The sequence below is a fragment of the Bison bison genome, unplaced genomic scaffold (genome assembly GCF_000754665.1).
Source record: "Bison bison bison isolate TAMUID 2011002044 unplaced genomic scaffold, Bison_UMD1.0 scf7180017864384, whole genome shotgun sequence".
NCBI lineage: Eukaryota > Metazoa > Chordata > Mammalia > Artiodactyla > Bovidae > Bison > Bison bison.
Window position 1 is genome coordinate 8,479,530 of NW_011494956.1, and position 16,515 is coordinate 8,496,044.

General features: G+C 35.2%; 1 protein-coding gene across 1 annotated transcript in view; it reads left to right on the forward strand.

The window, feature by feature from the left end:
* The window catches only part of ATR (ATR serine/threonine kinase), a 120,486-nt gene that overhangs the window by 37,054 nt on the left and 66,917 nt on the right, over nt 1–16,515 (forward strand). Inside the window, exons 17-22 of the mRNA XM_010858156.1 lie at nt 4,369–4,461; nt 6,155–6,285; nt 7,648–7,791; nt 9,716–9,809; nt 10,804–10,929; nt 15,819–16,025. Coding sequence (XP_010856458.1) covers nt 4,369–4,461; nt 6,155–6,285; nt 7,648–7,791; nt 9,716–9,809; nt 10,804–10,929; nt 15,819–16,025 — 795 coding nt within the window. The remainder of the gene's footprint in view (nt 1–4,368; nt 4,462–6,154; nt 6,286–7,647; nt 7,792–9,715; nt 9,810–10,803; nt 10,930–15,818; nt 16,026–16,515) is intronic.

Sequence of the window (16,515 nt, forward strand, 5' to 3'; positions counted from 1 at the left end):
TTTCATAGCATCATCTTTTAGGATTTGAAATAGCTCAACTAGAATTCCATCACCTCCACTAGCTTTGTTTGTAGTGATGTTTCCTAAGGCCCACTTGACTTCACGTTCCAGGATGTCTGGCTGTAGGTGAGTGGTCACACCATCATGATTATCTGTGTCGCGAAGATCTTTTTTGAACACTTTTTCTGTGTATTCTTGCCACCTCTTCTTAATATCTTCTGCTTCTGTTAGGTCCATACCATTTCTATCCTTTATTGTGCCCATCTTTGCATGAAATGTTCCCTTGGTATCTCTAATTTTCTTGAAGACATCTGTAGTCTTTCCCATTCTGTTGTTTTCCTCTGTTTCTTTGCATTGATCACTGAGGAAGGCTTTCTTATCTCTCCTTGCTATTCTTTGGAACTCTGCATTCAGATGTGTATATCTTTCCTTTTCTCTTTTGCCTTTCACTTCTCTTCTTTTCTCAGCTATTTGTAAGGCCTCCTCAGACGACCGTTTTGCCTTTTTGCATTTCTTTTTCTTGGGGATGGTCTTGATTACTGCTCCCTGTACAGTGCCATGAACCCCTATCTGTAGTTCTTCAGGCACTCTGTCTATCAGATCTAATCCCTTGAATGTATTTGTCACTTCCAGTGTATAAGCGTAAGGGATTTGATTTAGGTCGTACCTGAATGGTCTAGTGGTCTTCCCTACTTTCTTCAACTTAAGTTTGAATTTGGCAATAAGGAGTTCATGATCTGGGCCACCTTCAGTTCCCGGTCTTGTTTTTGCTGACTATATAGAGTTTCTCCATCTTTGGCTGCAAAGAATGTAATCAGTCTGATTTTGGTGTTGACCATCTGGTGATCTCCATGTGTAGTCTTCTCATGTGTTATTGGAAGAGGGTGTTTGCTATGATCAGTGCGTTTTCTTGGCAAAACTCTGTTAGCCTTTGCCCTGCTTCGTTTTGTATTCCAAGGCCAAATTTGCCTGTTACTCCAGTTATCTCTTGACTTCCTCCTTTTGCATGCCAGTCCCCTCTGATGAAAAGGAGATCTTTTTTGGGTGTGAGTTCTAGAACGTCTTATAGGTCTTCAAAGAACCGTTTAACTTCACCTTCAGCATTACTGTTTGGGTATACTTGGATTACTGTGATATTGAATGGTTTGCCTTGGAAATAAGCAGAGATAGGAAGGCAGAAAAGAACAGAGAATGGATCTGAGGATGAAGGAAACTGGCAAACCGAGACTGTCCAGCTTCCTCTTTGTCATCTATATTTGCCTGTCTTTTAAACATCTCAAACAAGTCCAAACATTACATTTCCATTCCCCAATGTTAGTCAGTCAGTCATGTCTGACTCTTTGTGACGCCATGGACTGTAGCCTGCCAAGCTCCTCTGTCCATCGAATTTTCCAGGCAAGAATAATGGAGTGGGTTGCCACTGGTTCCCTTATCCAGGGGATCTTCCCGACCCAGGGATTGAATCTGGATCTCCTGCCTTGCAGGCAGATTCTTTACCATCTGAGCCACTATGGAAGCCCAGATTATAAAAATCTTTATTTTCCTTCCCTAATCTGTTCCTCTCATAGTCTTTACTTCTCAGGAAATGATACCAATGTCTACAATATCTGTCCTCAGATATCAGTTCCTCAGATCAAAACCTGGAAGGCATTCATGAGCCCTCTATTTCCTATATCCTTAAAGTTAAGTATCAACAAGTCCTTTCAAGTCTGACCCCCAAGTCTGTCTTTCCTTATCTTCAGCCACCACCCTTATACAAGTGACCTCATCTTTCTCCAGGACAACTGTGATCACTTCCTAATTATTCTCTCTTTTTGCTCTTTCTTTCCTACATCTTTAATCAGTTACTTACACAGTATTTGAAGTACTCTTCTGACAGCTTAAACTCATTCCCTTGGTTAAATTTCTTCTGAGATTTTCATTAATCTATAAGGCTCTATGTGGTGCATACTTTTCCACCCTCACATATTGTGTAACTTTTATCTTCCTTTCTGCCTATGTTTCATATTGTTTGTATTTCTTAAAGATGTCAAGCTTTTTGTTCCTTCACAACCTTTACAGTAGATAGTCTCTTTACTTGAAATTTGCTCCTAGATGTTTCTCATTCTTTAGATCTCAGAGTTTCTTGGTCATCCCATCTAAATTCCCAGTCACTTCATCCCAGTTCTTCTCTCTCATGTGACCATGTCTGTTTCTTTATAGCACTTATTACACACTATTTACATACTTATTAAATGTCATCTTCTTCTATCAGTCTCGCGTGTAAGCTAGTAGGGAGAAAGTGACTCCTTATCTTGTACACTTGTACCTGGCAGAGTATTCTAGACATACATAATAAATATTTGGTGAATGGCAGATGAATGAACTATTTGTCTAAGTGTAAGAGCTTTAAAATTAGAATGTTGACATAGATTATGTGAGTATCACCTGTATCAACTTTTCATTTAAGAATGAGCTAGAGCCTTGCAATTAGTGAATTATGACATGCTAAACTTGAGTCTTAATCCAAATTGGAAGTTTGTAAATTAAGTGCAGTTTTAGGCTTTGGTAAACAGATGATTCTCTGTACTCTGCAAGAGAAAAAAGTTTATCCCAACATCTAATCTGGAGAATGTGTTGGACACTAAGCTTCCTCTCTACAGTGAGCTAGTGTACACCTTTCTTACCTCCTCACCCAGCCTGGTAGCATGTGTGACCTAAAGATACTTGAATTAGGTACTTCAGTGTCAAACAATGCAACTTTTTCCTGGAGTTGGAAAATATTCTAATTGCTGCTTCTCCCCAGCTCCCCTCCTTATTTTTGGTCCCTTTTCTTGCCTATATACGAAGTTTTTTTTTTTAATCACAGCTTCATTGTGTTTATTGTGGAAGCTTAAACATGCACATTACTCATGTCCTTGTCCTAACTAATTTTGTTAAAGATTTTTTTTTTTTTTTAAATTTTTGGCTCTGCTGGGTCTTTGTTGCTGTGCAGGCTTTTCTCTAGTTGTGGTGAGTGGAAGCTTTTCTTCGATGTGGTATGCTGGCCTCTCATCGCAGTGGCTTCTCTTGTTGCGGAGCACAGGCAGTCAGGATTCAATAGTTACAGCACGTGGGCTCAGTAGTTGTTATTCCTGGGCTCTAGAGCACAGGCTCAGTAGTTGTGGTTCACAAGCCTAGTTGCTCCACAGCACGTGAGATTTTCCTGGACCAGGGATTGAATCCTTGTCACCTGTACTGACAGATGAATTCTTTACCACCGAGCCACCAGGGAAGCCCCCTATTGAAGGCTTTTATAGAGAGGAAAATTTTTCTTTGCGGTGTACTCACAGTCCCAGTTTGTAATAAGTCCCAGCTGTATTCTAAGTATTTAATACATATTATCTTATTTAATCTCTACAGCAGCTGTATGCAGTTGATACGTTCATTGTTCCCATCTTATAGACTCAGAAGAGCTGAGTAACTCATCCAACATCATAAACTAGGAAGTTTTAAAATTGGGATTTGAACCCAGGTTTGGCTGACTTAAAGTCCATACCCTGTCCTCTACTCCCCTCTTTCAAGAAAGAGTTAACCCTGTCAACTTCAGGAGACCCAAAATGCCATAATTAGTGATACCTAACTTGTAGCTGTTGATGCCCAAGGTTTGTAGCCCTTTTACTATTTCCTCAGGGGATATTGACTGCTATGGCAGACTGTTATTCTGGGTGTGTGTGCATGCGTGCTAAGTTGCTTCAGTTGTGTCTGACTCTTTGTGACCCTTTGGACTGTAGTTCACCAGCCTCCTCTGCTGGGATTCTGCAGGCAAGAATACTGGAATGGGTTGCCATTTCCTCCTCCAGGGATCTTCCCGACCCAGGGATCGAGCCTGTATCTCTATGTCTCCTGGATTGGCAGGCAGGTTCTTTACCACTAGTGGCACCTGGGAAAAGCCCCTCTGGCAGAGTACCTGTTCCTTGTTCAAGTAACTTTTTTTTCCCACCTTAGCTCTAAATGCTCTAAATAAGGACATTCACATGTCTTTTTCTATTCTTCTTAAGATAAATATCCTCACCACTCTGGATCCTGACATGAGTCAGATCCTGAGGAGTCTATCATAGCTCAACTCTAGTTCAAAGGCTTATGATTTTCTCACGGTACGGAACTATTTAATCATATATTATCTCATATATTATCATAATAATAATGAGTCAGTTTTATTAATTTTTAAAGTATTACATGTGAAAATATATGCTTTGGGAGAAATGTAATTCTGCAACTGGTTATTTCCAGTATTCTAACGTAGTTAGATAAAACAGAAATGATATTAAGTAAATGGTTGACTTATGAAATTTGGTCTGTATGAAACTATGTAATACCTTTTTTATGTGTTGGTTTTTTTCCCCTTAGGCTGATTATTTGCAACCCAAGTTGTTGGGCATTTTGGCTTTTTTCAATATGCAGTTACTAAGCTCCAGTGTTGGCATTGAAGATAAGAAAATGGTAGGTGATGATAGTTGGTTACAAAGGACCAGAACAGAATTCATATAGAATATGTAGGAAACATCTGCTTCTAGCTGCAAACATTCAAAGAAAAAAAATTATCAAACATGATATTCTGTATTCCTGAACAACTCATATATGCTTTTGAGGACTCTGAAAAGAAAATGTTATCATTTACTGTTCTTTTGTTTATAAGGGACAGAAAACTCACCCAAAGTGGCTTGAAGGAATTTGTTGTCTAGGTAACTAAAAATATAAAGATAATACATAGCTTCTGGCATAACTTGATTTTGGATATTATATTCTCAGAATTAATCACTTAGCTCAGATTTCCTTGGATTAGCTCTAACTTAAGTGCCAGGTGATGGCCCCAGCAGCTTCAGGCTCACATCATCACAACATGTAGGTCGATGGGAAAAAAAAGAGACCAGCACTCCCTGACAGAGCAAACAAAAGTTGCATTTTTAAATTCATTAACCCAAATTGGTCTCATGTGAGTCATGTCCCATGGTGTTTTTGAATACCAAAAGTGTGATGCTGGGAGGGACTGGGGGCAGGAGGAGAAGGGGACGACAGAGGATGAGATGGCTGGATGGCATCACTGACTCGATGGACGTGAGTCTGAGTGAACTCCGGGAGTTGGTGATGGACAGGGAGGCCTGGCGTGCTGGGATTCATGGGGTCGCAAAGAGTTGGACACAACTGAGCAACTGATCTGATCTGATCTGATAGAAAGTAAAGTAACTTCTGTATTTGTCTGTATATATTTAAACACATTTGGCACAGTGTAGTTTCATTATGATTGCAAACAAATTGAAATTTTTGCCTGTAGTTTGGGATAGTATTTTAGATACTGATTAAATTTTCCTTTTTATTGCTTCCCACTCTGCAGTCAGTAAAATTATAATAAAAACCCATTAATAGATGCTTTTTTTTCAATCTATACTCCACTTTCTTAATGACCTTAAAGAGCTAGGAAAGACGGGGTACAATATTAATCTATAAAAATTTCAGCAACAAATACTTGTTCTTTTGGTGTCAGCTGGTGAATTTAATCCCCAAAATGACTTCTGTCTATGTAAAATCTTTCTTATTGTTATCCCAAGTGAAAGGATAACCTCAAATCTAAGAAAACTAGAGTTTGTTTGTTTAAAACATAAAGAGCTTTCGTGTTTTTCCACAGAATTAAGGTTGACCAGAGAGTTTCTTTACCCATTCATTGGAATCTGAAGCTTTTCATACAAGTCTGATTCTGTGTTCCACACAATAAAATGTGTGTACTATTTTCTGAGTATGTCATTAGTTACCTGTTTTACTAAATTAGAGCATTTGAATTTAGTACCATTAGGACATAAATGCATGTGTTACATAGCTGTTCAGGATATATATGAAGAAGTTTAAAAAATAGGTATTATGGTTTTAATAAATTTGAAAATTACTGCTTAAGAAGACCACAAGGACCAAAATAACAAATCACTTTCAAAAGCAGGAAAAAAAAGGAACCCAACTTGTATTTTTTCAAATTATAATTCTTACATAAGCACTTGAACAAAATAAACTACTGCCATTAGGCTTTGTGTTGTCAGAGAATAGATATACACTGAGATTAGGATGGAAAGCACTTGTCCTTAGGGCTCATCTGCTCCTGCCAGCTTGTTTATGGCTTTATTTTGAAGCTCTACTTACTTTTCAGGCCTTGAACAGTTTAATGTCTTTGATGAAATTGATGGGACCCAAACATGTCAGTTCTGTGAGGGTGAAGATGATGACCACGCTGAGAACTGGCCTTCGATTCAAGGATGATTTTCCTGAATTGTGTTGCAGGTAAATGATGACCTGAGTTCATTAGATATTTTGCATCTTCCAGTAACACTAACTTGAATTCTTATCACTTTGAGGGAAATTGGGTTCAAACCAGATGTAATATAGAGAGGCATTTGCACTGAAAAGAGAATGTGTTTACTTCTTTTAAAACATTTTGCTGTGAAATCGTTTAATATCCTGAGAAATAGAATAATATAACGAACCCCTGCATACTCACTTCCCAACCTCAGTTTAGCAACCTTGTTAATCTTATTTTATTTAACCCTTCTACTTCTAGTTATTGTTACTTAGAATGTTTTAAAGAAAACCCAATATCATATCATTTTATTTCTAAAATCCTAGATGTATCTAATGGATAAGGACATCTTAAAAATATGTAACCATCATAAATTATTATACTTAGCAGAATTAATAAGAATTTCCTTAATATATTCTAAAATTCAGATTTCTCCAATTGTCTCAGAGATGTTTTCCCCAAAGATGTTGACTTGTTTGAATTAAAATCCAAATAAAATGTCACACATTTGATTGTATGGCCCCCTAAGTAAGCCCTATAAATAGATTAATCCCTTAAACACCCTCTCCACATTTCTTTTCAGCCATTGAGATGTTGGCACGTAGGATTTGGCTGATTGCTAATTTAGGTTAATTTCAGTATTACTACTAACAATAAAACTCCTGAATGCAGTTTAAGCTTTTTAAAGTTTCTTTTTGTTCTTGACTAAATTTTATTGGAGATGTACAGTAAGAATAATGTTTTACTATATTCAAAATTCTGTGATAAATTATAATGGAAAAGAATAAGAAAGATAATTTTTTAAGAAAGAATAATATGTTTTAAAGTCAGGTAAAATAATTTTTTCCTGTGTGCCTGTGCCATCTATTTGGTATTGTGAGGTTCAGTTGTTTCAGTTTGCTTAATATTTTTAGAGATTGATTTTCCATCTATTTTATTTAATTTAAAAATCATATAAAACGTTTACTTTGTCTGAAATTCAAATTTGTGTAATAAGTTACACTCAAAGAACCTAGCTGTCATTCCTAAATTGCTAAAAATAGATGTATCTAATTTTATTTTGTGTAGTCCCCTTTCTAAAAGTATAAGCAGATGCATACACACTCACAGATGCTTTTTTTTTTTTCATATTAATCCTGCCCCAAAAGGTAGCATATTATAAGCTTTGTTTTTCATCTTGCTTTTTTTGACTTAGTGTATTATAGAGGTCACTTGATTTGAGTATACTGACTGATCCTTATTACATTTTTACAGGTGCCTTATATTCTTATTGTTTGCATTTATCATTGTTTGTTCAGCTAATAATTAACTGATGTGACTTTTAACTTTTTTTTTTTTCCTCATAGAGCTTGGGACTGCTTTGTTCGTTGCCTGGATCATGCTTATCTAGGTTCCCTTCTCAGTCATGTAATAGTAGCTTTGTTACCACTCATACATATCCAGCCTAAAGAAACTGCAGCTATATTTCACTACCTCATAATTGAAAACAGGTATTGTAAATGAAATAGAGATAGCAGCTTTTTATTACTGCATTTTTGTATCAAGGTATTAGGATTACTGTGGGTAAACTGTTCACATTCTTTTTAATTTAGAGTCCATTAATAAATAGAAGTAATTGACATGTTTAAAGTCAATACGTATCAAACTGATATGACATGGCTTTCAGTTGTGACATGGCTTTTATTGTAATTATATTTTAAACTTAGATCAATAGCTCAAAATTATTTTTCATCAGTTTTGAAAGAGGTGAGGCTCAATTTACCTTTCTTCTCACAGTTAAAAGGCAGACAGTTGAATGCATGAAAAAGGTTAGGAGGGCTAATCACATAGTTTCTACAGCTTGCCTTATTTTAAACCCTTATTCATTGCAATAACCCTTTAACCAGCCTCCCTTCCTTTAAGTTTTTATTATGTTTCTTCATATTGTTCATGTTTTAAAGCATCTCTATCTTTATCATTCCAGCATGGGGAGACATTCTGTGATTCTCCATTTCTGAATTCCAAATTGTTTATCTGGATATTTAAAGCTTTCTAAAATCTGGCCACATCTTATTTCTTAAAATTCTTTGCCAAGATTTTTCAAAGCAGATACCAGGCTGTAGTCAATCCACATTGCTAATGCAAGAATATGTATTATTCCTTTCCATTTTTATTTTTCTCTCACGCTGCTTTTTAGTTTGGAATGTTTTTCTGTATACCTGTTTTTGTTTTTGTTTTTCATTTTTGTACATACTGTTGTATATCAGCGTTCCTTTGCTTCTGAAAAATTAGAATTTAAGTACTATTTACTTACTTATCCATATGCTATTGCAATTCCATTAGTCATTTTCAGGAACTATCCAATCAAGGAGTAAATAAAGAATAAAAAGTTAATGGAGTTTTTTCCAATTAAAATACTTTTATTTTTGGTATTCTGAACATAGTAGAACAACATTATCACTGATCTAGATCACTTTTCAAATACCTTTTGGATTGTTATACAAATAGTTTATCTGTGCTGTTTATTATAGAGGAATCATTTCTCTACCTTTTCATATAATGAAACAATTCTCTTTCACTCTACTAGAGAGAAGACTTTAAGCTCTCTGAGTGAAGGAATTATTGAAGTTTTCTTGGTTGTTACATCCCCAGTTTCTAGGAAATAGTAGCACATAGGAGTTACTTAATACCTGTGTGTTGCATGAGTTAGTAAAGATAGAATTTAGAAACCCTTTTATTTGGACCTAGAAATATTAGGGCTTTATATTTGAAGCATGTTAAAAATTGTAACCTCCAGTAAGAATTACTTATGTATTTTTCTCTAATATATCTTTGTGAGAATTTGTATTTTGGGGTTGAGTTTCTATTGCTGCATTATAAACCACTTCAAAACCTAGTACTCATAGTTTTGCAGTCTGGGCTGGGTTCAGCTGGTCAGTTCCTTGGCTGTTCTTACCAGTGGTCATTGCAGTCAGCCAGTAGGTAGACTTGACTGGACTTCTCCCTCTTTCCATTTAGTCTCAGAGCTTCTTATTCTCTCCATGTTGCTTGTCCCTGATGGTGACCAGACTTCTTACATGGTGACTCAGGACTCTCATGAGAACAAAACCAGGAGCTGCCAGACCTTTTTAACACTTACGCCCAAAGTCAGTTCAGCATCTCCTCTGCCACATTCTAATTTTTAAAACAAATCACACACCTAGCTCAAATTGAAGCTGAAGTGACTCTACATGGGCAGACTGCTACCGGGTGATTTTCTCAGATTTGATTATTTGCCAGTATTGACTGAGCATCCTAGACATGTCAACAATCAGCTAGCACTTTTAAGTGTGAATTAAGTTGGCCTTAGTTTCAACCACTGCTTTGTATTTTTTTTTTTTTTTTTTTAGTGTTCATATTTGGTAAATAATTCTTTTTCTTTCAACTGATTGTTAGGGATGCTGTGCAAGATTTTCTTCATGAAATATATTTTTTACCTGATCATCAAGAATTAAAAAAGATAAAAGCGGTTCTACAGGAATATAGAAAGGTATTCAATTTTTTATGTATGGTTTAGGAGATCGTTCATACAAAATTATTTCCAAGTGCTAAAACACTGAATAGAGATTCTTTAGAATGATGTCTGGGGATATTATAGTCATATTGTGATGCCTAATTTATGATGACTGTATAATCCTATCTTGAGTCTGATTTTTAGAAGGAAGTTTTAGCATCTGGATCAAAGATGTAACATAGAATTAGATAGAACAGAGAGCAAAGGATACAGTTTTTGTGCCATCCCTACCCAGATCAATATGTTCTTACTTACAGTTCCTAAAAGAAGTGACCATAGCTGCATACTCTGAGTAAAGGGAAAAAAATGCTGTGGGAAGATTCCAATTACTTTGTGCTATAAACCATGGTATAGATATGTCAGGTCTGACTAATTCTGAGCTTTAGAAGGAGAATCATCTGTCATTCCAACATCTGGAAATTCAGTGAACTCTCTGAAATTTAAAAAAGATTGTTGGTGATTTTAATTTAGGGCAGAAAGTGGGATACCTGAGCATGGGTCAGAGTAGAAAATGTATTTACTACAGATCCCAAGATTGATTCTGAAGACTTAATATGCTTTTTTACTGGGTAAATCATCAGTCATAAGAAAGTAAGTAGTCAAAATAAGGAGTGAGTTATCTGCATAATCTGTAGACCTTTTTCAAGGCTTTTATGTAGCCCTTTTTAAATTAAGGGAAACTTGTATTTCTTACCAAGAAGGATTTATTTTGGATAAGTAAATTATTATTTAGTTGATATAAAATTTTTCTCTAAAACTAAAAATTTTGGAAGAAAATCCCTTCCTTTGAGAATTACTGAAAATTTATATGCTATACAAAAGAAGAGATAGAAATTACTCTTTAAAACTGCATTCAGTTGAGGTACCGTTTAACTACTTTGATGGTAATGGTGTAGGAAATCCAGTCCTACTGAAATGGTTCCTGATGTGATTAACTGATAAGGTGTATCTCTCTGTGGTCTTTTTATAGGAGACCTCTGAGAGTACTGATCTTCAGACAACTCTTCAGCTATCCATGAAAGCAATTCAGCATGAAAATGTAGATGTCCGTTTTCATGCTCTTACGAGCTTGAAGGAAACCTTGTATAAAAATCAGGTATGAAAAGTGAAAGTGTCAGTTGCTCAGTTGTATCCAACTCTTTGCAATCCCATGGACTGTAGCCCACCAGGCTTCTCTGTCCTTGGGATTCTCCAGAATCCCAAGAATACTGGAGTGGGTACCCTTTGCCTTCTCCAGAGAATTTTCCCTACCCCAGGATCAAGCCCAAGTCTCCTGCATTGCAGGCAGACTCTTTACAGGTTAAGCCACCAGGGAAGCCTAAGATATAATTAAAGAGCTACAGGAAAGAAAGGGTGGATTTCAAGAAAAGATGACGATAGGCATATTTGCTTGAGATTCAGTAGGTTCAATGAAAAAAAGTGATTTTTATTTTAACAATAAAATCAGTAAATTCATGAGATGCCCTTTAAGGCTGAAGAGGTTTGCATATTTTTTTCTTGTTTTTTTTGAAGGATCATGATTTGGCAGTTATATTTTAGGTTATTGCATCTTCCTAAGGAAGGATGTATGCAGTTTATATGAGTCTTCTCATGTAATTTTCTGTAGATATCTTTCATGTAAAATTTCAATAATTTTGCCATTTTTCATTTTGATGGAATTAATTCTGTTAGTTTTAATAAAGCTAAATTTTAAGTTTTTATGAGGCCAGTAAACTTTATTCTTTTCCTTGTAAACATAATATAGGTTATCCCGAACTTTGGTGAGAGTGAGAATTGGTATTTAAAATACCATATCACTATAAATCTATAAAATGGAAAAAAATTGTTAATGAAGTTTTCATTTTTGCATATCAAGAACTCATATGATAAGATGTGAGAGCCTAAGACCCTCAGGAGTTAGTGGATTGCAAACTGGGTTGTATTTGTTTTCATGATAGAAAGAAGCATTTTCTTAGGATAAATGATATACATGATGGTAGCAAGTACATTCTTCTGGGTCAGTAAGCTTGTAAACCCAAAGTGGGAAGCAGCCAATGTGGACATGATGCTACCACATGGTAGCATCTCTTGAATCTCTTTGAGTGTAGATATTACGCTCTCCTATCTGTAAATCTGCATTATCAGTAGAAAATATAATCAGCACACTGCCCCAAAACATCTAGGACAAACAAGAAAAATGATCTGTTTTCCAACTGTGGCAAGCAGATAACATCATATAAGATATCACAAGCTATCTGGCATGCCCCCCTCCCCCAAAAAAGAGGAATTGAATGAAGAATTTAAAAAGAGAAATGGACAAAAAAGCAAGGTATGAAACAAGAGGTGACTGAACTGAAGAAAGAAATTGAAGAAATGAAGGTTAAATTATAAGGAGCATACAGGAGGAATATATATGACTAAAACTTTAGGAAGGAGCACTGAAGAAAGGCAGGAGAATAATCAAGAGAACAAAAATGAGATTAGAGAAAGGAGTACAGAGGATCAAAGAAGCAGGTGAAATGGAAACTCGGCAAAGATTTCACATTAAAATGAAGTTTGTAAAGAAGGAAAATAAAACAATGGTTCTAATATTTAAAGCTATAATCCAAGTAATTTTTCTCTAAATGAAAGACCTAAGTCTGTATATTGAAAGGACCCATTGTGTACCTGTAAAAATTGACCCCAGCATAGTCAACTCTGAGACTTATCTTAGACTTTAATAATAAGAAATCTTCAGGACCTACAGGTAAAAAAATATTCTTAAAAAATCACTTAAAAGGGCAAGAAAAGAAAATTAGTATCATTATTCTCAACAGTAATATACAGAATAGACCTAGAGGATAGCAGCATTTTAAAAAATGTAAAGGACATAAAGAATAAGGCAAGCTGTCCTTAGAATATCATGGATAATAAACAGAGTTTTAACATATAAGAACTGAAGAAATACAAGTTTCACAAGCAAGCCCTTCCTAAGAGATACGCTAGAGAATGGCTTCATTCAGTGAAGTAATGACTGGGGAGACTTTGTCAAAAGAACTGATGGTTACTAGTTATATATTTAACAACAGTGGGGACAACTTCAGGAGAATTCTATGTAAATGCTATAGATTTTAATAAGATAGAAAGAATGCATTTTTTTAAAATGAGAGGAGAAGAGACTAAGATATGAGTAAAATGAGCTTAGTCCTTATTGTGTAGGCAATAACTGGGAGTCAAAATATACTATTTAAAACTGGCAAACTGGTTAAAGAAGATTATATAAAGATACTTTTTTATTAATATAAAGGATACCTCTAGAACCTTTTTATTTATATAAAGGATACCTCTATATAAAGGATAACTCTAGAACAAAAGTATACATTTTCTTCTGTACCAAAAGAAATTAAATTTTAGGAGCTAGTTATAATACATGCAGTATTATCATTTTAAAAGGCATGGGATTCTTCAGGCAAGAATACTGGAGTGGATTGCCATTGCCTTCTCCGAGTGATCTTCCTGACCCAGGGATTAAACCTGGGTCTCCTGTATTGCAGGCTGGTTCTTTACCATCTGAGCCACCAGGGAAGCCTATTTATATAAAGGATACCTGTAGAACAAAAAGTATAAGTTTTATTCTGTACCAAAAGAAATTAACTCTTAGGAACTGATTATAATATATATAGTACGACGGAGCGACTGATCTGATTCTGATCTGATTATAATTTTAAAAAGCTGATAGAATTGAGGCCCAACATATCAATCATATTAATAAATGTGAAAAGACTTTAACAGAAAAAAAATTACAAATTGTTTTACAAAGCAGAGAACAATTCTGTAATACATACATATAAAATAAATTATTTAGAAAGGCTAAAAGTAAAGGAAGGAGCAAATTTATGACAGATTAATTGAAATAAGAAAGCAGGAATTCTGATTCTGCCACTAGACAAAGTAGAATAAAAACCAAAAAGTATCAAATGTGACAAAAAGAGGGCACTTTATAGTGCTAAACGCTGTAATTCACAAAGATACAAGAGAAGATACAGAACTTAACAAAGAAGATACATTATGAATGTATATACTTCTGAGGAACTAAACTCCTAGAGATAGGAGACAGATTAGTGGTTGCCTGGGGCTCAGAGACTTGGGGAAAATGATGAGGGAACTAATAATAGAATTAAACAGAAAATATAATACCGTTATTTTCATAAATGCTGAAATAGCCTTTGACAAACTATAACATCCATTTCAGATAAAAGCACTCAAGAAAATAGAAATCGATGGATAATACTTTGATAAATCATAAATGTATACATATACATACATGTGTATATGTATACTACATACACGTGCACACACACATGCATGCTTCATGTGGAGATAAGACACCTTCCCACTAAAACTCATCTCCACTTGCTCATTATCTCCACTGCAATTTAATATTCAGTTGGAAGTATTGGCCAATGAACTTAGATTAGAGAAAACCATCAGAGGCATAAGATTTGGAAAAGACATTATAATAGGCCTATTTACAGATGATATGTAATATACTTGAAAAACTATAGAAACTATCAATAAACTAATTCAGACACAAACAGATTCAGTAAAGAGAATATAAAAATCATAATCTTCATATAACTAGCAGTAACCAGGTAGAAGACTTGTTGGAAAACCCAATTTGTAGTAGTAACAGAAAGAGATAATATACTTAGGAATAAGTGTAACAAGAAATGTATAAATCAGTAAGGAAAACTTTGAAACACTACTGATAGACACAAAAATATAATTGATTTAAACAGAAACACCCCTTACTTATTAAGTTGGCTCAATATTATGAAGATTTTAGTTCTCCCTAGTATAATATATAAAGTTAATGCCATCCCAAAGATGCCAAGTTTTTTTTTTTAGCTAGAAACTTCTTACTAATGTTCAGACAGAAGAACAAACATGTAAAAATAGGTAGGAAAAATCTAGGGGAAAAAAAAGCAACTGTGAGTGTTCAGTAGCCCTCCCAAACATTAATATATTCTATGTAGTATACCCTATAGCCTCTATAATTATTATAAAAGTGTGATACTGGTACATGAATAAACAGACCGGTGGGAAGAAATAGAAAGTCCAAAAATAGACTCAAGCACATATGGACATTTATGATATAAAAATAACATTTCAAATAATTAGAGCAAACATGGATTTGTTTTTTGACAACTGGTTAGGCATTTGGAAAAGGATAAAATTGGATTCATACGTTAAAAACACTTTCTAAATAGATGCATTGAACACATAATTCTTTTGGAATTGGATATTTTTTGTTGAAAATACAAACCCAGTTTATGTAACCTAGAAGTAAAAACATTTTTAAGTACGTGATTTCACTCAGTTGTGTCCAACTCTTTGCGACCCCATGGACAGTAGCCTGCACCAGGCTCCTCCGTCCATGGGATTTTCTAGGCAAGAGTACTGGAGTGGGTTGCCATTTCCTTCTCCAGGGAATCTTCCCAACCCAGGGATCAAACCCAGGTCTCCTGCATTGTAGACAGACGCTTTACCGTCTGAGCCACCAGGAAAGTCTGAACTTATTAAATAAGTATATTTTAAAATTATCTTTCTTTTAGTGTCTCATTTATATATTTAGTATGAATTGCATTTATCTTTTACAACTAAAATGTTCTTTTCCTTATCTAATTTTAGCAAGGTAAAAAATGCCTATAATTTTATTAGTTTTGCTGTTTATTGTTTTCTAGTTCATCTCTTTTAAGTATTTATGCCTGAATTAACCTATAATGTTAATTTAAGTGAACTATTATTAAAGATTCTAGATGAGATAAGGATGATTCTAATCCTACAGAACATATTGTGAATTATATAATGTGAACTCAGCAAAAACTCAGTGAGAAGACTGCAGAACAAGAGTTTAATTTTGTCAATATTTATCAGATATTCCTTAATGTTTTTAAGCTTTCTAGTTAGGAAAGTATATTAGTTTGTAGAAGTTACATATAAACTTTCTTTCTACTTTTATTTTAGGAAAAACTGATCAGATATGCAACAGATAGTGAAACCGTGGAACCTGTTATCTCACAGTTGGTGACAGTGCTCTTGAAAGGTTGCCAAGATGCAAACTCTCAAGCTCGGTTGCTCTGTGGAGAATGTTTAGGGGAACTGGGGGCAATAGACCCAGGTCGACTAGATTTCTCAACCACTGACACCCAAGGAAAAGATTTTACATTTGTGGTAAGTTATGATAATTTGGAATGACAAGAAGAGTTCTCTCTCCTAATGGGATTTCTACAAGAAATCTGTAGAAATGGAATTTCCATTTACAAGAAACTATTCAGTTTATCCTTCAGTTCAGTTCAGTCACTCAGTTGTGTCCAACTTCTGCGACTCCATGGACTGCATCATGCCAGGCCTCCTGTCCATCACCAACTCCCGGAGCTTATTCAAATTCATGTCCATTGATTCGATGATGCCAACCATCTAATCCTCTGTCATCCCCTTTTCCTCCCGCCTTCAGTATTTCCCAGCATCAGGGTCTTTTCAAATGAGTCAGCTCTTCACACCAGGTGGCCAAAGTATTGAAGTTTCAGCTTCAACATCAGTCCTTCCAAAGAATATTCAGAATTGATTTCCTTTAAGATGGACTGGTTGGATCTCCTTGCAGTTCAAGGGACTCTCAAGAGTCTTCTCCAACACCACAGTTCAAAAGCATCAATTCTTCGGC